This window comes from Crinia signifera, chromosome 5 (genome assembly GCF_055691185.1).
Source record: "Crinia signifera chromosome 5, ASM5569118v1, whole genome shotgun sequence".
NCBI classification, from domain to species: Eukaryota; Metazoa; Chordata; class Amphibia; order Anura; family Myobatrachidae; genus Crinia; species Crinia signifera.
The window spans coordinates 230,167,384-230,191,803 of NC_139221.1; the positions used below are offsets into that span (position 1 = coordinate 230,167,384).

Genomic DNA, 24,420 nt, shown 5'->3' on the forward strand with positions numbered 1-24,420 from the left:
CTCCGGGTACTCCGGTTTCCTCCCACAATCCAAAAATATACAGGTAGGCTAATTGGCTCCCAACAAAAATTAACCCTAGAATGTCTGTGTGCGTGTATATGTGGTAGGGAATATATATTGTAAGCTCTACTGGGGCAGGGACTGATGTAAATGTTCAAATATTCTCTGTAAAGCGCAGCGGAATATGTATGCGCTATATAAGAAACTGGTAATAAATGAATAAATAAATAATATTTCCGACGTGCGAAATAGCGGCGGCTCCGTATTCAATGCTGTCATTACCGACAGCATTGATGTGGGATCACGGCATAACAGGCCCGACTTCAGAAGCTGTTGTGCCCGTTCTGCCGATAACATGGATTGTCGTTATCCGGGCCGCAGATCGACAATCCACGCCCCCTTTGTGCCCATCGGCAGACGGGACATTGAATCCCGTCTGTCATTAGCAGTCGATCTGACCGCAAACGGGCCCGGATCACGGCTGTCGGCGGGGATCGACAGCTGTGATCCCACATTGCATACCCCCCTAAGAATGAAATGAAACTCACAGGTGCGGCTGCAGCCCAGCTCAAAATATAAATAGGGCAGCCACACCCACTGCCACCAACTGCCATTCCAAACTGACTGGCAGTGGATGTGGCTGCCCTATTTGAATGTTGAGCTTTGCTGTAGCCCCTCCTATGACGCCACCACTGCTTGGAAGGCATAAAAATCATGTTATCTGGGCATGCTTTTTGGATAGAGGGGTAGATGTACTAAGCCTTGAAGAGTGATAAAGTGGAGAGAGATAAACTACCAACCAATTAGTGCCTTTCAGTCTGTAACATATGCAATACAATAAAAATGGGCACTCTAATTTATGGGTGGCACCTGTAAAAAAGAATATGATTAATTATGACATAAACCTAAGTATTCTCTAACAGTAGGTTTACAACACCTTTGGGAAAATGTTTGATGGTTGGTGGTATTAAATGTTATAGGACCAGTATTTGCCCCAACCTTACTATGGGGGTGATTCAGACCCACCAAATTTGGTGATGGTTGGGGTCTGTGCATTCGCGAATATGCTCATGTGCAAACCCTCTGTGTGAAGCCTATGGCAAGTTTCTGAATCACCGGGGCGTTCACTCCATAGTGGGAGCTATGCGGGTGGGCAGGGGGAGGAAGCACGAGCAGGGCCCTCTCTCATTATGTGCCTTTCTTAGAATATATAAACCTCTGCCACCCTGATAATTGCTTCAGTGTCCTGTCCCCTGGTGCAACTATCCATATTAACCATGTACTTGTCCTAAACTGTCTTGTACTGTAATTTGTTATGTGTTTTTGATTATAACTATGCTCTGTAAAGTGCCGCGGATTCTGTGTGCGCTATATAAGAAACTGTTAATAAATAATAAATAAATAATAAGCAGGGGGAACGCCCAGCCTTTTGGGGGGGGGGGGGCGTGCCCATAAAAATGCTGGGCATACCCCGGCACATGCGGGCATGTGTTGTCTGCTTGGGGCAGACCACTGATGTCACATGATGTCAGTACCCGTCCAGAATTTGACCATCTCCAGCCAGGATAAAAGTCAGTTTAGAGCAGTTCAGAGAAGGAGAAAAAAAATAATTTGATGGTCAGCAACCATCGAATGATTTTTTGCTTGCGTGGCCGTATGCATGTGGATGTGTAATTGTACACATCCACTAGCATGTAAATGCAGGGATTTGCACTGTGGGGGGTGGGCGTTCGGCAGCCGGCGTTTACCTGTTCGCTAGAATGCAAACATACGCAGTCTAGCAAATATCAGGCCCTATGATTAGTGGTGCAATATCCAATAGGTAGTCCGTAGGGAATGTTTCTCAGCCTCTACTCCCGTAGCTGTCTCAGAGTGTTAAACCGCTGCATCCAGCAGTAGTAGGCCCCGGACCAATGATGTCACTCTATATTGTATTGATACGTAAAAATACATCTCGATTAAACAGTGTAGAGGAAGTGTATTTTTACATATAATATGAAGGAATTAGGGTACTTATTTCCTAGCATGGTGCCCATCGCATCGCATACCATAAGGCATACGATGGTATGCGATGCGATGCGATGTTAGACGATGTTATACAATTTTAAATTGTATACCATCGAATTGTATGGCATATACAATGGTATATACGATTTTAAATTGTATAAGCACCCTAATGGGTGTTTTGAATGTTTAATGGCCCCCCTATAAGATAAATAATTGTATAAGCACCGTAATAGGTGCTTACAATGTTAAAAGCACCCCCACGCCACCTGTACTATCAACGCCAACCCAAAGCGTGGCGAGCGCAGCGAACCCGCGAGGGACTTTGGTACGCGTCCTCCGACCTTTTCATACCCCCACTATCCATTTTGACTAGATTCACTGCTGAGGGAGATATTCACTCTGCGATCTGCAATTAAATACCAACACAGTATGTTAATTCTACTATAGTCAAAATCGCCCATTACTAAATTGCTGGTGCATTTAATCAAATTGCTTAGTCAAAGTCGCTCACTAGCAAAAATCTCTTCGTGTATACAACCCTTAAGTTTAGTGCCCTGAATATCTACTGTAAAATCAGGCTCCGTCACCACCACCCCTCCTTCCTGGCATGCACGTATGGGTATCACATCTAGCACCCGAGGCATGTGACCCCATAGCATCCTCCACCCCCTAAGTTGTGACCTTGTATAGAGTCAGATTTGGTAGATTTAAAATATTACAATCTATATTTGAAGTAAACAATTCTAAACTGGGCTCATTGTTATCATATGGGGTACACAACAAGAAAAGGAAAGGAACATAGAAAAAAAGAGGCAGGCTATAGAACTGTAAGAAAATAAATATATAATACAGTAGTTGATGGTCGAATTCACTGGTTACCACTTCTCTTAGTCAGCAGCTTTTGGAGAAGAATGGCTATAGATCAGGGGTGGCCAAACCGGTCCAAGAGATCTACTAACTGTCCACATTTTTTTCCGAAATCACTTAGAAATGACTACAGCTGTGCACCAACTAACTGTCACATTTTCAAACATGCTGCAGTCATTCCTACTATAGATCCACAGGTTACCTGAAAAACACAAACTGTTGGTAGATCTTGAGGACAGGTTTGGCCACTCCTGCTATAGAGGAATGTGCTCATAACATGCCCTATATGAAGATAATTTGTTTTTTTTTCAAATTGTCAATTTCAGTTCTTACGTTATGGGAGGTTGAATGGGTTCTTCCAATTCCAGGCTGGTACATTTTACACAGCATGTGAATGGTCAGGTTTTGAATATAGCTGGGCAGCATGAAAGGAAAATCTATAGGTTTCTTGTTATCTGAACTTCCTTCATAGTATAGACAATATTATTATTGGGTAAACTTACTAAAATGGGAGTTAAATTGAAGATGGGATATTGCTCATAGCAACCAATCACATTCTATTATCTTGTAGATGGTGCTAAATAAATAAGAAGTTAATTCTGATTGATTGCTATGTGCAACATATCATACCATAGTAAATTTACCCCTGCCTCCATAGTAATCCATAGCCAGGACCACTAAATATGGCTCAGATTAGAAAGTGGCCCCAATTTGGTCAATATCTGGGGTCAGTATAGCGAAACATCCAACTCCGTGTATATGGGGGTGCATTACCATTTATAGTAAATTGTGTAGGGTGTTTCTGTTGTTTTAATTAAAATAGACTATTGGCTATCTCTGCTTGTAGATATTAATGTAATGGATAATCACATGCCCGGTGTTACCAGGATGCGGCATATGGGCATGAATCCACTCTTCCTCCCGCCTCCGTAACTCTTGCCTCTGCAGCACAGTTTCGTCTTCCCTCCTTCACACAGCAGCTGCTATCTGTTAGTCACTTTGTGTAATCCATTTTCTGCCAGCAGCTCTGCTATCTGTACAAAAGTATTTGTTCCCATTACTATGTGGCCCTTCATTATCTCACAACAAGCTCTTACTATATGTTACCCACTATAGGCCTTAGAGTACTTCTGAATGAATTCCCTCAGCCATTCTTGGTCTCCATTTCTTTGACATTTAAGTCATCACAGTCAGGGCACCTGGAGGGCGGCAGTTCGCCCCTCACCCCCAGCATATAGCTGTCGGCGTCCCTGCAGTGCTGGAGCGGGCAGGGGTGTCCGTGCCGCGGGGGTACCTGTGGTGCTGTCACTGTATAAAGCTGCTGGTCCCTGCACTGAATAGAGAATAACTAGCGATATGCGCGCGACGGCGCGGGAAGCGCTTCTGGGTTTGAAACCACTTGCTGCACGCTGATTGGCTGAGATTCAGCCAATCAGCGTGCGGCAAGTATTTTCAAAATCAGAAGCGCTTCCCGCGTCGTCGCGCGCATAGCGCTAGTTATTCTCTATTCAGTGAGAGCCCGGTCCTCTGCGGTTTCGGAGCCCGATAAATGACAGCGGGTGTGTGCTCGGCTCCGTGCGCTTCTGCCACGCCACTCACTGATTTCTCCGCACTGGCGGCTGTGAGTGCGGAATGTGCGGGCGGTAAGATGGCGGTGCTTGCTCTGTCAGTCAGGGGTGGGTAGGTAATGGCTGCCTGCGGGTAAGATGGCGGAGGAGGTGGCGTGGGGCTCCGAGCTGCTGTCTCCGCTCCTGGGCTGCCTGCTGGCTCTCGGCGCTGACTTCAGCCGGGACTGGGAGAGTACCGACCTGAGGCTCCAGGCTCTGCTGGCCTGGCTTCTCCTCAGCCTCGCCGCCATCCAGCTGGCCTGGCGCGGCTACGGTCCCAGTTCACTGCAGGGACCCCGCTGCCACCAGCAGCTTTATACAGTGACAGCGCCGCAGGTACCCCCGCGGCACAGACACTCCTGTCCGCTCCAGCACTGCAGGGACGCCGACAGCGTCCACCACAGCTGGCCTGGCGCGGCTACGGTCCCAGTTCACTGCAGGGACCCCGCAGCCACCACCACCAGTTCACTGCAGGGACCCCGCTGTCGGCGTCCCTGCAGTGCTGGAGCGGGCAGGGGTGTCCGTGCCGCGGGGGTACCTGCGGTGCCATCACTGTATAAAGCTGCTGGTGGCAGCGGGGTCCCTGCAGTGAACTGGGACCGTAGCCGCGCCAGGCCAGCTGGATGGCCCCCACCCCGACGCGCCTGGGGCGCTCCGGTGCCTTGCACCGGCCCTGATCACAGTGATATTTCGCTTGGTGCAGTGACAAGTTACTCACAGTGTCAGTGAGCACAGCACAGCAATGTTGACTGCACTTGGAGGAGAGAGAATAACAAAACTAATTGCAATAAAAAAATTTTTTTATCAAAAATGTGGGGCATGAGTACTGGCACAGAAACCCTGTACTGGTCTGGTTATTTCATTGTGGTATAAGTCATAAAATGTTATTGGGAATAAATATATTACACCAGGGATTCTACAAAATCAACTACTATCTACCAATCATTTGAAAAAGCTGCAGCGGCAGCGAAATGCGATAGTGGTATTCTTGGTGCTACCGTATAGCCCTTTCACCCAAGGACACTGCCCGAAACCTTAAAGGGGTGTACACACGGAGCAAATTTGTGCTATTTTCAAAGCAATCTGACTAGATTGCTTAGAAAGTAAGCACAGATCTCTCTGTGTGTATGCTCCGAGAGATTAAATATCTCTTGCTAACTAAGTCAGTGCATGCAATCACAATCTAGTCAAATTGCTTAGCAAATGACTGCAAATCTGTTTGTGTGTACAGAATGAGAGATACTGATCGAGATCTCTAATTCTGAACCACTACCCGGCCTTTTTTGCTTAAGCAAAATTGCTTAGCAAATTTGCTTAGCACAAATCTCTGCATGTGTATGTGCTCCTCATGGGAGATCTGGACATTTTGATTGCATGCACTGAATTAGTTAGCAGGAGATAGTTAATCTCTCGGGGTATACACACAGAGAGATCTGAAAATTGGGTCCCCTTCCTATGATTCAGTCACAGGGGAAGCGATGACAGGGGACAATACGAAGTAGGATTTTTAGTATATGTTCTAGATACATACCTGAGCTAATGATGCCAAGAGGCGTTTTTCTGATTCATCTCTCCCATAGCACTGAAAGCTGTGAGTGTAGACATTGTACTTATAGCCATATAGTATCACTTCCACTGTGCTGTTGGGGTTCTGATCTGACTTCTCTGGTATAAAGGATATCTGGGTAGAGGCGCCGCCCAAATCCAAAGCTCCAGTGGTCTCTGCTCCATCAGGATGTACCCACATGCTCCAAATGTTTTTCTAAAAGAAGAAAATAAGATATCTGCATTTGTGATCATTTAATTAACATCTGTTATTGCTGCATCCATAGCGATAACAAATTAATGAATGTGGCTATTTACTATTGAAGTCATGGAGGGACAGTATCTGATCTGATTAAAACCTTAGTTTTGCTATTTGGCCATGCTGAAACTGATGCAAAGCATGCTGGGATGTGTAGTTCATCAACAGCTGGAGGGCCGACTAATTGCCCAGCTCTGCTCTAGCCTGTCGGGTATGGAACTGGATATGCAAAAATGTACGTTACAAGGGCTGAAAAATAACATTAGTTAACGGAGCCAGGCACTGAAATACAACACTTTCTGGTATGGTAGATAGCTCCAGACGGCAAGCTTCAGTGAGAACAGGTGTGGTATGGCTCACAGGCAATGTCTATGTCACCCCCAAAAGGTCTACATGCCCAAGATCGACACTGAAAAAAGGTTGACATGAGTTTTTCATGTTTTTTTGTGTTAATGTTGACACCTGGGCCTTTGATTTAGCTTTGCTCGCCATGCTTCACACCAGGTGCCACGCTGCACTGGCCAAAATTAAGAATGAAAGTGAAAACTTCATGTCAACCATTTCATACGTCGACCATTGCCACAATAATCTATTGCTTATGTTGACATTTTAACCATGTTAACCATACCTATTGACTGTCGACCTAAACACTGTCTGGCAGCCATCCAGATACAAGTGACAATAAAGCATGACGTAAGCAGCTGATGACAAATCCTCTAGAAGTGCAATCTATCATGTACAGTCTCTCTACTCAATGAATCAGAATTAAGTGGAAGGAACCCAGCACGGCCATGTCTTCCCCTGTTTTACAATGGCTGTATTTAAGCAGTGAGCTTCACCTTCTCAGTAACTGTGGAGGGATTTATGGAAAAAATGCTGCAGAGAAAAAAAAAGTCTAAAAAGTAAACTAGAAAAATATAAATAGGATTAACTTTGGCCTGCAGATGCGAAATCTTTTCCTGTAATTAAAAGTGTGATCTGTGTTTTCAGGAATGTTACAGTATAATTATATGTATGTGAACAGACATAAACTATACGGCTAATCTAGCAAGATTACATATCGGATACTCCCACACCGGCTATACTGCTCATGTAAACCACAATTTCTGATGACAGCGCTGGCTGCCAGTACTGACAAATAATTAAAGCCTGGAGAAGAGAAAGCATGCAATGACTTCACACACCTCCAAGAAATTTCCCAGTAAATAGTTGACTGTAATCCATCCGTACACTCCTTCCTCCTGGCCAGTAATGATGTGCGCGCCTCGAAAATCAAAGGGTTGTGTTTTGAAGTAGTTCTCAATACTAGTAAAGACTCTTTGTGCGGCTCTTTCATTTTTCGACCTAAGTGGTTTGAAGGAGACAAATTGCTGAGAAACTGAAAATGTGGATTTTCAATGCAAGTACTTGCTAACGTTCTCATTCATGGTGTATTAGTTTCATATCAAATGCTCTATACAACAATGGCAGGTATTTGATGTCATTTTTAGTGATGTGCAGCGAATCTTATTTAGGATTCTCTGCACATTCGCAGGGCTCCGGAGGGCTGCAGCATTTGCTAACAGCCCTCCCTGTCACCCTATTCAACGCCGCAGGGGCTCGCTGCCCCCGACGGTGATTTTTAACCCCTGCGGCCGAAGGGAGCTAGGGGACGGCAGTAGGCAGGGAGATGGAAGCCTCCCTGTCTGCCCCACAATGTGTGTGTGTGTGGGGGGGGAATAGGGCTCCCGGGGACACAGGCAGCAGAAGCTGCCCCCCGGGAGAGCTGGCAAGGGACACGGGTACGGAGCCACTTCACTGGTCCTGCTCATGCAAATGTAATGAGTGGGACCAGTGTGAAGTGAATATTTAATGAGCGGCTCCTGGCTCCCGCCCCCTGTTGGCAAATGTGTAAAAAAAAAAAAAAGATTTTTTTTTAATTAACTATATATATTCATGCACGTGAATAAAAATAGCATGCCCCTTCACAGAATAACATTTCTGATTTTTTTTTACACCAAAAAACAAAAACAGAAAACTTTATTTTAAAAGATCACTTTCTAGTTCACCTTCAAAAGATGTCGAATGCAAAACGGTGAATCGGGAGCATTAAATACTGTCTAATGTCTTCACGGAATGATCAGGTAACGACTGTGCTGGCATCTTATTCCACACTTACTAAGTAACTTACCGGAGCAGCCTCATTCCTGCAGTGGCTCCCAGGTAGGCAGGGGTGCTGTTTTGCTGATTAACAGGAATCACACTTATTACTTTCTTCATGCAATTGTCAATGTTGTTTGCTGCTTTTTCAGGCTCATTGCCAAAGCTGGAAATCCCAGGACCTGCAAACACAAGTCAGGCTGTGCATCATTCTGTCTTCTTAGATTTACATATATTGGTAATCTAAAGAAGGCATTGAAAAATTAATAGTTGGTCTATTTTATTTACAAATGCATAAAATAAATGACATGTCACAAAGTAGCAGGGTTGGATTGCTGTATATAAATACTATATTTAGTAACCATTGGATATCCATGTTAAGGGCCTGGAAACAATTGGCTACACTGATTCAAAGGCAGTGCAGATCATAAAGATCTATGCAGTGCTTTGCACCAACTCACCTTCCAGAGGCAAGGAATTCAGACTGCACTTTGGGAACCCATTCAAACTGCACCTTGGGACCTGGGTTATTGCCGCGTCTCGTTCACACTATGGAGGAGGCAGCACCTGGAGACAGCGTCAGTTCTAAGCGCTGCCTCCTCCTTCGCCACACATGACGCACCGCTGCTCTGCCCTGCCCCTGTGTGACGTCAGCAGCCTGGCAATTTGACGAGTCGCTGTGGGGAGCTTAAACCTTGCAAATGCCGAGTCGCTCCCAGGATAGACCTGTGTCCAAATCCCGGGTGCGACCTGGCATTTGCTGTCCAAAAGGGCTATCATTCTGCCAGGCTCTCAGCCATCAGCTTTACCTGATATATAGTAAATCTGATGTTTCTTTTTTTGGCTAAGTTAAATAATCAATTGTTGGTCTGATGGTCTATTGCCATCTAATGTTGTTTTTTTCTGTGAATTCCCATGTGACTTGTCATTAGTAAGGGCCTTACTCTGGTTCACTCTCAGAGGCAAATTCCAGAGAGAATTAGATTTGGGTGAGTTATTTTGTTTCTGTGCAGGGTAAATACTGACTGCTTTATTTCTACACTGCAATATAGATCTTACTTTGAAGAACACCCCCATCCAAATCTAATTCTATCTGCACGTTATATCAGGGTTGACTACACTCAGGGTCCCGAAAATCGTGTCCCCGGAAAGGTGGGCAACCCTCCCGGTTTCTGGGGGACCCCCACTCCCTCCCTCTGATCGCGACTTTCTCTCCCCTGACCTCGCCATTTAAATAACCTGATCTGCCGATCTCCGCAGAGGAGGCGGGACAAAAGTCGGCAACCCTGTGTTATATCAGCCCCACCTGCATTGCACATGGTTTTGTCCATTTGAGAAGGAATTTGTCTCTGAGAGTGAACCAGAATAAGGCCCTAAAGCTCTGAGGTTTGACACTTAGAAAATGTATCCCGTGGAGAGCCAGAGTTTGGCCAGGATACTTTTATACATACATTAAGCTCATTAATATGACCTGGACACCCATTATGTGCATTTATTGGCCAATACTCCTGCATCATGTACGCACACGTACAATGGAAGACCCATTTTCCTGATAATGGTAAACGAGCCAACAATTGTATAGATGTGTACCTACCTTTAGCCTGCAACTCAATGTGCTTATCCAACACAATAACAACTTATTACATTTATGATGATTTTTGTACTAAAAGTTTTGCATGATCTTATGACTCATTTCATGTGTCCGGTGTATCCCAGTGATGGCGTTGATAAAATAGACATATTACGCAAACAAAAATATGGTTTGGTCATTTTCATTTTTGAATGGCAACAGTCATCACAATACAATCTACACAATACATGATATAATAATGTTCATTTACATGGACAAGGGGTCATAAAGCTTTTATGTAAAAAAAATGAATTTACCATTTTTAACAACTGTTTAGTAGTCTGAGGTCTGAATATAGATAAAAGTAAACAGTGCAAAAAACAATGAGAAAACATGGAGATGACAACTTATACCTGGAAACCGCAATATCTGGGATGCCATTTACCAAATACAGGTCATACAGATGGAGTGCCTCTCATTCAGCTCAGGGAATCGCCAAATCCCCTGAGCTGGTGCAGGCCAGCGGAGCGGCTCTCCATCTGACGGGGATGCACGAGCATCTCATGCTCACACGTCCTAGTCACTAAGCGGCGGGGACTGAAATCCCTGCCCGTCTCTGCATCAGGGGAGCAGCGAGGAGGCAGCGGGCTCTGTCAGAACGGGGCGCGCGAGCGTCTTGTGCACGTGCGCCCCCTTCTGGTGGTTGTCGCAGGCAGGCGGATGGCGATTCTATCGCGAGGAGCAGCTTTAATGGGAGCTGCTCCATCTGTATTTATCCAATTAGGCTGCCTCCAGGGACAGTGATTCACTCTACAGAAATAAGAGACCTAAATCACAGGAAGTATAAATTATTTACCAATTAATTTTGATTAATGTCAAAATTCAATTACGCAAATTTCTGCTCACATTATATATAGTTTGGTATAGTTAATGGTACTTGTGGACAATCACAGCTCCCACGATGTGCATCGAATAGCAAAAAATCGCATCGCATGCGATCACATGCGTTTTTTAACAGAAAAGCATCCAAATGCATTAAAATTAGTATCAAACCTGTTCAATGGCCCCAAAATGTCATTTTTGAGGCTGTACCACCCCCACTATCAACGCGAACCCGAAGCGTGGCGAGCACAGCGAGCCCGCGTGGGGTGGCGGTACGCATCCTACGACCTTTTCATACCCCCACTATCCACGTCGGCGTGAAGTTGAGAATAGAAAGTGTGGCGAGCGCAGCGAGCCACCGAGCCCGAAGCGTGGCGAGCGCAGCGAGCCCCGCGAGGGGCCACGGATACCTTCAGTGTGTCCGCTCGCCACACTTCGGGCTCGGTGGCTTGCTGCGCTCGCCACACTTTCTATGCTCAACTCCACGCCGACGTGGATAGTGGGGGTATGAAAAGGTCGTAGGACGCGTACCGCCGCCCTTTGCGGGCTCGCTGCGCTCGCCACGCTTCGGGTTCGCGTTGATAGTGGGGGTGGTACAGCCTCAAAAATGACATTTGGGGACCATTGACCATTGAACATGTTTGATACTAATTTCAATGCATTTGGATGCTTTTCTGTTAAAAACGCATGCGATCGCATGTGATCAGATCGCATGCGATGCGATCGCATGCGATGCGATTTTGTAAAAATGTAAAAAATTTGCAAAAATCGTATCCAATCGCATGCCACTATATATAGCATGCAATGGCATGGAGCTGTGATATTCCACAAGTACCTAGTTAATCATTAAATAAAAGGTGACAACATCAATTTGTTTCTATTAATTGATTAATGTTATTGTATGTACACCAAGTTTTTGAGGGTCATGGTATATTATACCCCTTTTACACCAGACTTTGGACCCGGGATATTGCCGCTCCAGTCCGGGGCAGGGCTTGGTGTAAATGGGGTGAAAAAAAATAACACGGGTACTGTTCCCCGGGAATCTGACCCGGCAAATGTTCAGGGTCGGACACGGGGCTTATCCGGGGCTCAGGGCAGTGTAAACGGCCATTATCCGGGTTATTTGGTGGGAAGAGGGGCGCAAAGACCTGATTGGAGCTTCTGCGGCTCTGGCAGATGATGTCATCAGCTGGAGACCCGCACAGGGCGCATGTAGCAGCGCAGCAGCAGCGCAGCAGCAGCGTTACCGCGCTACCACGCTACAAGCTGACTCCACAGTCTCATCGGCTGCAGCACACACTGCCTGTGCAGTGTTTTCCAGGTTGGCTGACCCCAAGCCTGATCTGAGCCATCATGTCCACTTCCAACTGGTCTGACAAGGAGGTACGTGAGCTCCTGCAAATCAGGGCAGATGAGGAGATTCGCCGCCAAATGACCGGCACCGTTCGGGATGCAGTGGTGTATCGCAATATCGCAGAATTGCTGGCATCCAGAGGTATTCAGCGCAGCCAACAGCAGGTTGTAAACAAATTGAAATCTCTGCGGAAGCAGTTCTGCAAAGTGAATGACCAGAAGCGCAAGAAAAGCGGTGCAGCTAGGCCCGATTGGGTGCACTATGACCTGTGCTACAGTGCGTTTGGAAACACGGCACTCTGCAACCCTGTAGCCCTGTCCTCCTCCATAGCACCCCATTGCAGCCAAACGGACAACAGCCAGGACAGCCATGATGTACCGACTACCCAGGCTTCCCAGCTGTCCCCGCCAGTCTCAACGCCTTCTGAAGCCACGCAGATGTCAGCACACATGAGCCCGGCTTCACCGCTGCTGTTTGGTGATGATGGTGCAGCAGAGAATATAATGGATGCTTCCATGCAGTCTGACAGCGCACAAGCAGCCACAGATGATGTTGTGGAAGAAAACAGTCAGCCGACGCTCCCAAATCGAAGCACTCCATTACGTTCTAATTGTAAGTAGACATTCAATATATTTACACCCATTAAACAACCAACGTGGGGTTAGGGCGGGATGAGGCCCAGTACCTGTTGCAGTATGTTGCGAGCATGCAGGTGGAAGAAGGCCACTAGCACATTTTGGCAAACAATACTGCTGTTTATTGTACACTTAACATGGAAGTATAATGTTAATTTTTTTTTAAAATTACAGTGTACAGCGTTCCTGCCAAAAAGAAAAAGCTTAATCGGTCTGAACTAGCGGCTAAAGCGATGACATCGGTGATCGTGGACCATCTACGCCAATTGGATACTGATGTCCAAGCAAAGGAGGATGCTCGCATGGACAAATATTTGGAAGCTGAGAGACAGAACCAGCAGGCATTTATGTCTCAATTGCTGGCAATGCAAGATAGGCAAATGTCCTTTTTAGAACGTACATTTGGAGGTTTTTTCACACAACCTGCACCACATCCCCACCACCCACCTAACTACCCACCCAACCCATATGATCATTACAATAGAGGTGTCAGTTTCAAACCTGCCACATCTACCCAACCAAACCAGCTGACACCAGAATACAGAGGGCCCAATTATAACTTTGGCAATAGTGCTGCTAGTAGTGACCCGCCAATCCTAGAGTCCCCAGAGTTTTCCGTGTACCGGAATTTGAGCTAAGTTTTAAAGTCTTCAAATATTGCTCCAAAATGTTGCACTTTACTTGTTTTTGAAATCTTCAAAAAGGTTGCACTAATGTTTTTATAGTCTTTAGAAAGGTTGCACTTTATTGCTGAATATTTGTGTGATTCTCTATAGGAGCAGTCACCATACAGTTCTATTTTATAATAATGTGTCCTATGATGTTAAACTGTATGGGCACAAAGTTTTACAATTGTTCTCTATTCCCAGTTGGACTCTCATATCTTGTTCTTTACATCTATAAACAAGATGTGAAATGTATGTACAGTTTGATGCATATTTTCATTATAAAGCAAACAACTGGAAGATTTCTGTCTGATTTTTATTTTAAATCATTGAGGGAAGGTTTGCTGCAATGGTGGCATTGAGAAGCTGCTTCAAACTCTCTATTGCAGAAAAGTACAGCACAAACTGCAACACAGCCACTCCGTCTGCCATCTTTGCTGTGAGCAGAACCCACCCCCTCCCTTTTCCCTTTCTTGTGACCTCATCTCAAACAGCCCAAAGGTCCATTTTTAATGACACCAGCAAGGAAAGACAGGGCTGATCCGTTTTCAGTGTAAAAGGGCCTTACCCGGGAATAACCCGGATTGAAGTGCAGTGTAAATGGGGTCTGAGGCAGGGCATGCCCTGGCAATATCCCGTGTTCGATTTCCCGGGTCCGATCCGGTATTCTGGTGTAAAAGGGGTATTAGATCTATAGTGTCTACAGTCAAAAGGTTGACAACTAATGGTCAACAGTCAAAGTGGCGACATGGACAAAAGGTTGACATATATTAGGTCGACATGGACAAAGGGTCGACATGGTCAAAAGGTGGACATGGGAAAGGTCGACATGAGTTTTTCATGGTCTTTTTGGTATCTATGTCAGCATGGACACTGTATAAATGTTCCGGATCCACTTGCACGACTTGCTGTGCTCCCATGCTTTGGGCACTATTATAATTTCACTTGATGCCCACATGGATGGTAACGTATAAACAAGTCAGTTTTTTACAAACAAAAAATCATGAAAAATTCATGTTGACATCTGTCAACCTTTTGTCCATGTCGGCCTAATGTATGTTGACTGTGGATCAATAGTTCTCGATTTAGATGTAATGACTGGATATCGTTTTGTAGTGTACAGTATGCAGTGTAGCAGTGATTTGCAGGGAGGTTAAGGGCTGGGAAAGTACTGGCCAGATTTACACACATATATGAACCCAATTGTTCATGTGGGCATTATAGAAAGCCGCAGCAGTGTATTCTTAGTTAAAAAGCGCACACCCTCTTTCCCGATTGTGAAATGTATGGCCTGGCACATATATGTCACCGATGGTGAAGGAGCGGCTCTGATATCTCAACCTGTTAGATTGCAGCGCTCAGCGTCTGTCTCCATACACTGTCTAGTGTGCAGCTTACAGACTGCTTTGTCCCCTTGCAGCACCGTAGTTAGGCGTCACCCTGAGTGACAGCTCGCTTAAGCGAATAGCAGGGCAGAGACCCCTGACCCTGCTGGCAGCGTTCCTTTTCCTGTAAGGAAGTCCCCGCGTAGTGTGTGCCTCAGAACGTGTGTGACTCCATCCATGCTGTTTGTAGCTCCACGTGCACCGGAGCGCGTAAGAGCAAGCCCCGCTGTAATCCCGTTACAAGCGTGACCTTTGCACAGGGAGATCCATCATCATTGGCAGCAGCAGCGACTGGGAGAGATACCGCCAGCGTAAACCAGTTGATAGCCATTAACCCTGCACAAGCCAAACGCTACAGCTAAGTAACAATCAGACACTGTGATTCCCAATGTACCAGTTGTATTACTGCCTGAAGTTAACTGCAAAAGTACTGTTGTATCCTACAAGCCTGCCACTTGAATAAATCCTTCAGTTGGTTATATCTTCGGAGTGTGTCGTCTAACAACCACACTGCACGTACTTATAGACACTCTGCCAATAGGTTATGGGCCCAGCACGCCACGTGCGCGAAGATTAACCCCCTAAAGACAAAGTGCTAGCGCAGTACATAAAAGAACACAAAGGAATTATTTCTGAATTGCCATTTGTGGAAGAGTTAACGAGAATGCACAGTACAGGGCATAGCATGAACTTTCCAAAGCTCAAAGGCTCAGAGAATTATACTACATGGAAGTTCGCTATGGAAATGCAGCTTAAGAGGGAGAAGCTATGGAAAGTCACAATAGCCCCAGGAGATAGTCCAAACCCAGAAGAGGTAGACAAGGCCATTGGCACAATAGGCCTGGCTGTGGAGCAGCATGTTTATTCTACTATCTGTGGGAAGGAGTCCGCTAAGGACATGTGGACAACTCTACAAGGTGCTTATGAGAATAAAGGCTTAATGAGAAGGATAAGTCTGAGACGCACACTGTATGGAACAAAGCTGAATGCATGCAAGGACATGAACGATTATATTGATAAGATACTATCGATAGCTCAGCAATTGGCATGTGTAGGAGCAAAAGTGGATGAGGAAGAAGTGGCGATGGTAATGCTGCAGAACTTGACAGAAGAATTTGACTTCCTAGTTGTCGCACTGGAGTCAAATGAAACCAAGCTTACAACTGAAGTTGTGAGAGCCAAGCTACTACAGTTCCAAGAGAGAATCCACAAGGATGCCATGGCTGAGGGTTCTGCCTTAGTAGCAAAGGGTGCGAAACCCAAGAAATGCACGTTCAAATGCTATGTGTGCCACAAAGTAGGGCACAAGGCTTCAGAATGCAGGATGAAGAACACTAGTGGCATGCACAAGCGGCATGACAAGAAGAACGAGTCAGCACTGAATGTAACAGACAAGCCAAGGAGGGATCTCTGGTACATGGACTCGGGAGCCTCTAGACACTTCAGCTGCAACAAGGAGTGGTTCAATTCTTTAACACAGTGTACACCCACAACAGTTACCGGGATTGGTGAAAAGGTCCTTACTGCATCAAATGTTGGGACAATCACAGTGAGACTAAGAATTGAGGGACAGACAGTAGTCACAGATATTCAAGACGTCCTGTATGTACCAGAATTGGGAAGTAACCTCATCGCTATCAGCGTACTCGAGGCAAAAGGCTACAGAGTCCAGTTTGCAAAGGGCAGGTGCATGGTGCATAATGAAAGAGGGACTGTAATTGCTTCAGCAACCCGATGCAACCAACTATATGTCCTAGACACAGATGAATGTGTAGCTTTGGCAGCCTCTGCTGAGAATGAGTCAATGGAGCTCTGGCACAGACGTTTGGGACACTTAGGATATGATAATGTCCAGAAACTAGCTGATGGGATAGCAACAGGAATCACAGTGAAAGACTCCGGAAGACCTGTGTGCGAGAGTTGCATAAAAGGCAAGCAGACCCGCAACCCATTTCCCCAGTCAGCAGGCAGAGCAGAATCACGATTAGCTCTGGTGCACACAGATGTGTGCGGACCAATGGAAGAGGAGTCAACCAGTGGTTACAAGTACTTCATGACTCTCATCGATGACGCCACAAGAATGACACACGTATACTTCATAAGGAAGAAAAGTGAGGTGATCAAGAAAATTGTGGAGTACAAGAACCTAGTGGAAACTCAGACGGGCCTAAAGCTAAAGGTCCTGAGATCCGACAATGGGGGAGAGTACGAAAATGGAGAAGTAACCGACTTTCTAAAAGGGCATGGCATAAAGCATCAGCTGACGATGGCCTATACGCCTGAACAGAATGGCGTAAGTGAAAGGGCGAATCGAACAATCGTTGAAAGAGCACGAGCGATGGTGAACGATGCTGGCCTGGAGAAGAGTTTCTGGGCAGAAGCTGTATCTACTGCAGTATACCTGAAAAACAGAACACCTACAGTGGCCGTGAAGGGAAAAACCCCCTTAGAGGCCTGGTCTGGGAAGAAGCCAGACATCAGTCATCTCCGTGTCTTTGGGAGCAGAGCTTATGCACATATACCAAAGGAGAAAAGGAAGAAACTTGACCCAAAATCAAGACAGTGCATATTGCTAGGCTATTGTGAGGAGAGCAAAGGGTACAGGCTCTGGGATGCAGAGAACAGACGTCTCCTGAAATCAAGAGATGTGATATTTCAAGAAACAGCATCACCCACAAAAGCAAAAGAACAAGAAAAGCAAGCACTAGTAGAGGTGTGTGAAATAGAAAGCATACCTGAAACAGAAAATACTGAAGAGGGAAGCAAACCAACAAACAGAGCTTCTGTAAGAAGAAACAAGGGCATACCAGCCAGGAGATATGAGGAAGAATATGCGAATATAGTTTTCAGTGAACCTCAGAGTATTCAAGAAGCGAAAGCGTGCAGTGATTGGGAGAGATGGAAATCTGCAATAGACACAGAGCTATCAGCACTGAAAGAGAACGATACTTGGACCATAGTAGATAGGCCAAGCGACCGCAAGACAGTCAAGAACAAGTGGGTCTTCTGCAAGAAGTTAAATTCAGACGGAGAAGTTGCCCGTTACAAAGCCCGTCTTGTTGCTAAGGGATACACACAGAGATCCGGAATTGACTATGGGGAGATATACTCACCTGTTGCGAGGTATAATACTCTCAGGTTAGTAATTGCAGTCGCCACCTTACAAGACTTACTGCTATACCAACTAGACTTCGACTCAGCATTCCTAAATGGAGAGTTACTTGAAGAAATCTATATGGAAACGCCAGATCATTATAATGAGGATGAACTTCAGACAGAAAAGGTGTGTCTTCTGAAGAAATCCATATACGGCCTGAAGCAGAGTGGTCGTTGCTGGTACATAAAATTGGACACAGTACTACTTGAAATGAATTTTATTAGATCAGAGACTGACCACTGCCTTTATCACAAAACTCTGGGAGAAAAGTTGTTCATCATAGCAGTCTATGTGGATGATATACTTATAGCAGGTCACGAAGATCACATCATAAGTGTGAGAGATCAACTGAAACAGAGATTCAAGTTGAAAGACTTAGGTCCAGTCAATCATTTGTTGGGAATGAGAATTGTTCAAGACTTGAAAGAAGGAACAGTCACAGTCGACCAACAAATGTACATCGAGGCAACAATCTTGAAGTATGGGATGGCAGACTCCAAGTCAGTAAATACACCAATTGACAAAAGCATCAAGATTACAAAAGGTATGTCACCAACCACACAAGAAGAAGCAGAGGAAATGCAAGATGTTCCTTACAAGAGCGTGGTTGGAAGTCTTATGTATGCAAGTATTGGAACCCGCCCAGACATCACTCATGCAGTCAGTCGGGTGAGCCAATTTGCAATAAATCCTGGAAGGCAACACTGGATCGCAGTGAAGAGGATCCTGAGATACCTAAAAGGTTCAAGTTCCTTGAAATTAAAATTCGCCAAGACAAGCAATTCAAATTTGAAAGTCTTCTGCGATGCCGACTGGGGAGCAGATGAAGATGATCGTCGTTCCCACACCGGTTACCTGTTCACACTGGCCGGAGCTGCAGTTAGTTGGGCGAGTAGAAAACAACCAACCGTTGCTCTCTCAACAACTGAGGCCGAATACATGGCTCTTACAGAGACATCAAAGGAAGCACTCTGGATCAAAGAGACTTTGTGTGAGTTAGGTCTACTTTATAAGGAAGAGACTATCAGTATCGCATGTGACAACAGGGGAGCAATAGATCTTTCCTGTACTACCAAGCATCATGGAAGGTCGAAACACATCGCGATAAGACACCACTTCATCAGAGAACTAGTGGAGAACAAGTCCATCGATGTTGAATACATTGCAAGTGAACAGAATGTCGCTGACATGCTCACTAAAGGACTGTCGTCAAACTTGCTTATTAAGTTCGTGAAGGACTGTGGACTTGTCTAAGTTCAAAATGTTGATTTGAAGTTTTGATGTTCTGAATGTCTTTTCTCTCTAACCATATTTTCGGTTACAGGTATTACAAAAGGACAAAGTATTGTATCAAGTTCTTTTATGTAGCCGAAGACAGCCTTAAGCGAGGGGGAGTGTTAGATTGCAGCGCTCAGCGTCTGTCTCCATACACTTCTAGTGTGCAGCTTACAGACTGCTTTGTCCCCTTGCAGCACCGTAGTTAGGCGTCACCCTGAGTGACAGCTCGCTTAAGCGAATAGCAGGGCAGAGACCCCTGACCCTGCTGGCAGCGTTCCTTTTCCTGTAAGGAAGTCCCCGCGTAGTGTGTGCCTCAGAACGTGTGTGACTCCATCCATGCTGTTTGTAGCTCCACGTGCACCGGAGCGCGTAAGAGCAAGCCCCGCTGTAATCCCGTTACAAGCGTGACCTTTGCACAGGGAGATCCATCATCATTGGCAGCAGCAGCGACTGGGAGAGATACCGCCAGCGTAAACCAGTTGATAGCCATTAACCCTGCACAAGCCAAACGCTACAGCTAAGTAACAATCAGACACTGTGATTCCCAATGTACCAGTTGTATTACTGCCTGAAGTTAACTGCAAAAGTACTGTTGTATCCTACAAGCCTGCCACTTGAATAAATCCTTCAGTTGGTTATATCTTCGGAGTGTGTCGTCTAACAACCACACTGCACGTACTTATAGACACTCTGCCAATACAACCCTCCAAGTCTTTCCATTTGCAGTTTAGCCTGAACGAATCCCCCTACTACTTGAATGCTGCTGTGGTTGTATGTCCTATGTATTTTATTACACTGGTTTTCTTTTTGTTGTGTTTTATGGTTATATTTTGCTTATTTATGCTATTATGCAGTAGAAATCAACAATTTTTTTTAAAGAATAAACCAAGATCAAACAACAAATGTAAACTTTATTTGACAAAAAATAGTACAAATTCATTAAAAGGTGCATATAGTGGAAATTTTGGATCTAGCAGTAGAGCAAATGTTTACACGGGTTCACATGTATGGGTGCACATCCATTTGCATCTGATTGCCTAGAGGAAATATCATTTGATTTGAACTCACCATCTAATGACTTTTCCTCTGGTCTTGCTGTTCTCAGCCACCGCGTAGCCCAGAATTTATTTAGCATCTGCAAAACATCCGCATCTGAGCGGCCGCTTACCTCATTAATAACGCCTGTGTTTTTCCGGACACTCACAGCGTTTCATTGGGCATGTCCACCATTTTTGTGGGGACACCCATGCAATGGCCGGTATCCACCCCCACCCCATTACTCACCCTGGGATCTGCATGCAGATAGAAATATTTGCCGAAGCCGATTGCAGCTGGGCATCGCACATGCACATTGCAGCCAATTTGCAAGCACAGCCCAAACATTGGCTAATGTCCAAATTCAGACCTGGAGATCAGGTCTCAATCGGTCCCACAGCACGGAATGCAGTGTGCGATGGAATCGCTGCCGTCTCCCATAGGAATTAATGAGAGGTGGGACACTCACACTGGGCCCGCATTGTACTGAATGGCATAGTGTGGCACATACATAACGTACAGCCGGCTATGCTGTGAACAGTGGATATGCATTACACTGTAAAATCACATTTTATTTTCTGATTACCAGCTAATAGTTTATATAAAAATAAAAAAAAGTTTGCTGAAGAAAGTTGTAGGAAAAACACTGACAGCAAAAGGTCAGGCTCACACTTGCCCTAGAGAGCAAATCCAACTTAAACCCTAGGCCAACAAACAGAAACAGGTCCAAACAACAGCTCTTCTGCATGAAGGCTTTGCCCACACTGACACTATATTTTGAAAATGAAATATGCAGGAAGCTTGAGTATATTAAAACCCCTTGCAAAAATAGAAACCCCTTGTGTACTGAAGGCCAGTAACACCAGTTTAAGATCTGTAATCGACATAGTATTTAGTACTAGTGGAATTGGGTTACATTATTGTTCATAATTTATAATAAATTGTACAATGGCTTCAATGAGCTCTTGAAATGGATTCAGTATTGAATCCCGGCGGTCGGGATCCCGGCGTTCAGAATCCCGACGCCGGAATCCCGACAGCCGAAATGCCGACAAGGGGGGGACGTGGATCGCCCCCCCTTGCGGGCTCGCTGCGCTCGCCACGCAGCGGGCCCGGTGCCTCGCTACGCTCGGCACACTAATTTATTCTCCCTCCAGGGGTGTCGTGGACACCCCAGGAGGGAGAATGTGTCGGCATTTCGGCGGTCGGGATTCCGGCGTCGGGATTCTGAACGCCGGGATCCCGACCGCCGGGATTTTAACTGCATCCCCTTGAAATATGCCACAAATTTAGGATATCTTACTGTTTGAATATAAATCAATTACTCTGCATAATTTATGAGAAGAAAAAGCTGATATAATGAAAAGGTATCTGTTGGTATACCTGGGTCATCCCAAGTGTCTCTGTGATGTTGAATTTCCTGGGTCCAGCAACCTGGCATTCCGACCCGGGTTTCAAAGAGTGGTTAATCCCGAGTCAGGCCTGGTTTTCTGTGCAGTGTTAACGTGTACGGGTCCCGTTCACACTATGGAGGAGAAGCGATTGAAGACAGAGCCATCTCCAGACGCTGCCTCCTTCCCCGCCCCGATGATGCACCATTCCACCACCCTGCCCCCAACTGACATCAGCGACCTAGCATATTGCCTGAGCCACGGCTATTGAGTGATGTCACCACCGGGTGGACGGAGAGAGGACAAAAGAAACAATATTTTAGAATTGACCCTAGCACCTGCCACTGCCCGGGAGTATGGATAAGAGTATGAGTCATCTTTTCATAGCAAAAAACATAGAAATTGCAACAAAAAAGATACCATCACTCCCTTGGTGCTGACAATGGTCCCTCTTAATCTTGTCTTATTGCACCAAAAAAGAAAAGAGAGACAACAATGGTGTAATACAGTATTTTACACAATCAAGTTATAATGATCAGAGCTCTAAGACTCATGTGATGTATGTGTTTTTAAAAATAAAAAGCAATATTGCACTATATTTGGCTTTTTTCCCACATATAATCATCTGGAGTGGATTTGATCTGTGACCTGGCAGTGACGTTACCGCTCCCTGAAAAAGTGATTGTGTCTACAGTAATAGTAGACATATATAAGGGGTTCGAGTCTTAAAGCTCTGATCATTATAACTTGATTGTGTAAGGTACTGTATTACACTATTGTTGTCTCTATTTTTGGGTACAATTAGACAAGATTAAGAGGGACTATTGTCAGCGCCAAGGGAGTGTTGGTATCTTTTTTTTGGAGAGAGGACAAAGCAGCTTACATACAGCTGCCGCCAGCACCTCCCACCACCCACGGCATCTCCCCACATTAGAGGTAGGGAAAGCGGTACAGGCCCACGGACTTTTCAATCACTCTAAAAAAGAGTGTAAACATTATTTTAACCTTTTTTCTTTAACAGGTTCTTCTTTTCTACTTTTTTTCTATTTAACATTATGATATTTAGTGCTCATTTCTCCTACTTACCTTTGTGCTGTGTTTTTCAGTATTATTGGCCACAGTGTGGCAGCACCTCCAGCTCTAGACAGTGATGCAGAGGGAAAGCAGAGCTCATGGTAGTTGCTCCTGGGGGAGGAGCAAGGCCAGTGGCCCCAGTGTCACTATCCACCTACAGCCTTTAGTAACCAGGTGGCGCCCCTGTGCCTGAAGCCTTCAAGCGTCCATTATGGCTCCCATGTTTATTTACTTATTACGTTTCTTAAATAGCAAAGCAAATTCCATTGCGCTTTACAATTGGAAATAGTAATACAACAAACTGGGCATTTACAACAGTTAAAAAGGTAGGAGGGCCCTGCTCGCAAGCTTACAATCTATAGGGAAGTTTTTAAGGAACACGTAAATGAATTGGAGGCTGGAGGAGAGTCTTATTGAGAGTCTTGTGTTCAGACCTTTTATCTTCCCCTGTTGTTCTGTACCACGTGATGGTCCTTTCTCCAACTAACCCTGAGCTCATAGCAGCTTTAGCTCGGGTCTGTTCTTGAAAGTCCCTGTAATACCAGCAGAGCAATGTACATTTTGTGAGTTTTAACTATAAAAATGACTAGTTTAATGCATAGACCAGTGGTTCCCAAACTGTGTGCCTAGGCTCCCTGGGGTGCCTCAGGACACTTGCAGGGGTGCCTTGGGTTGGTGGACCAAGATCAATTCATATAATTTATGGTCAATGTACCAGGCAAAACCAGTGCTTGTGGCTGCCAGTCATAATATATGTGGACAAACAGAAGCAAATCCTGTCCCTCACCAGATAACTGTGACATATAAACACAATGCACTTAATTTAATATTTTTTTCTGAATTTCTCAATAAGAAGCATTTGGCCTAGGGGTGCCTTAAAAATATTTTGATGCTCTTGGGTGCCGTGATTCAAAAAAGTTTGGGAACCACTGGCATAGATGATAAATATTTTTTTTGTATTATTCTAATCATTTTTATAGACACAACTATGGAGTATTCTGGACTATGGGCCTTATTTTGGTTCATTCTTTCTGACAAAATCCTTCTTAGATGGACAAAACCATGTGCACTGCAGGGGGGGGGCAGATGTAACATGTGCAGAGAGAATTAGATTTGGGTGAGTAATTTTGTTTCTGTGCAGGTAAAATACTGACTGCTTTATTTTTACACTGCAATATAGATCTCACTTTGAAGTAAAACCCCACCCAAATCTAATTCTCTCTGCACAAGTAACACCTGCCCCACCTGCAGTGCACATGGTTTTGCCCATCTAAGAAGGATTTTGTCAGAAAGAATGAACCAAAATAAGGCCCTATGAGAGGTAGCCTGACTGCAGTTCACTGAAATATACTGTACGTTCCTGTAATGTGCAAATGTTTTTTGGACATGCCACAGAGAGCAAATAATTGCATTCTTACCATGTACGTTGCACTTGAAGGTCTGACTCACTACCCCAGTGTTGTTTTCTTTCTCAGCAGGCCACTGGTACACATATACTGTGGTCCTTGAGGATCCTGCATCCAACACTATCCCATACTGAACAGACATAAAACAATATTAAACACAT

The 24,420-nt window shown here is 45.1% G+C and overlaps 1 protein-coding gene across 1 annotated transcript in view; it reads right to left on the reverse strand.

Annotated features, from left to right (window-relative positions):
- Positions 1 to 24,420, reverse strand: part of ENTPD3 (ectonucleoside triphosphate diphosphohydrolase 3) — a 57,540-nt gene that overhangs the window by 15,369 nt on the left and 17,751 nt on the right. The window contains exons 3-6 of the mRNA XM_083188628.1: positions 24,272 to 24,389; positions 8,456 to 8,606; positions 7,470 to 7,629; positions 6,013 to 6,243 (exon numbers count right to left, since the gene is read on the reverse strand). Coding sequence (XP_083044754.1) covers positions 6,013 to 6,243; positions 7,470 to 7,629; positions 8,456 to 8,606; positions 24,272 to 24,389 — 660 coding nt within the window. The remainder of the gene's footprint in view (positions 1 to 6,012; positions 6,244 to 7,469; positions 7,630 to 8,455; positions 8,607 to 24,271; positions 24,390 to 24,420) is intronic.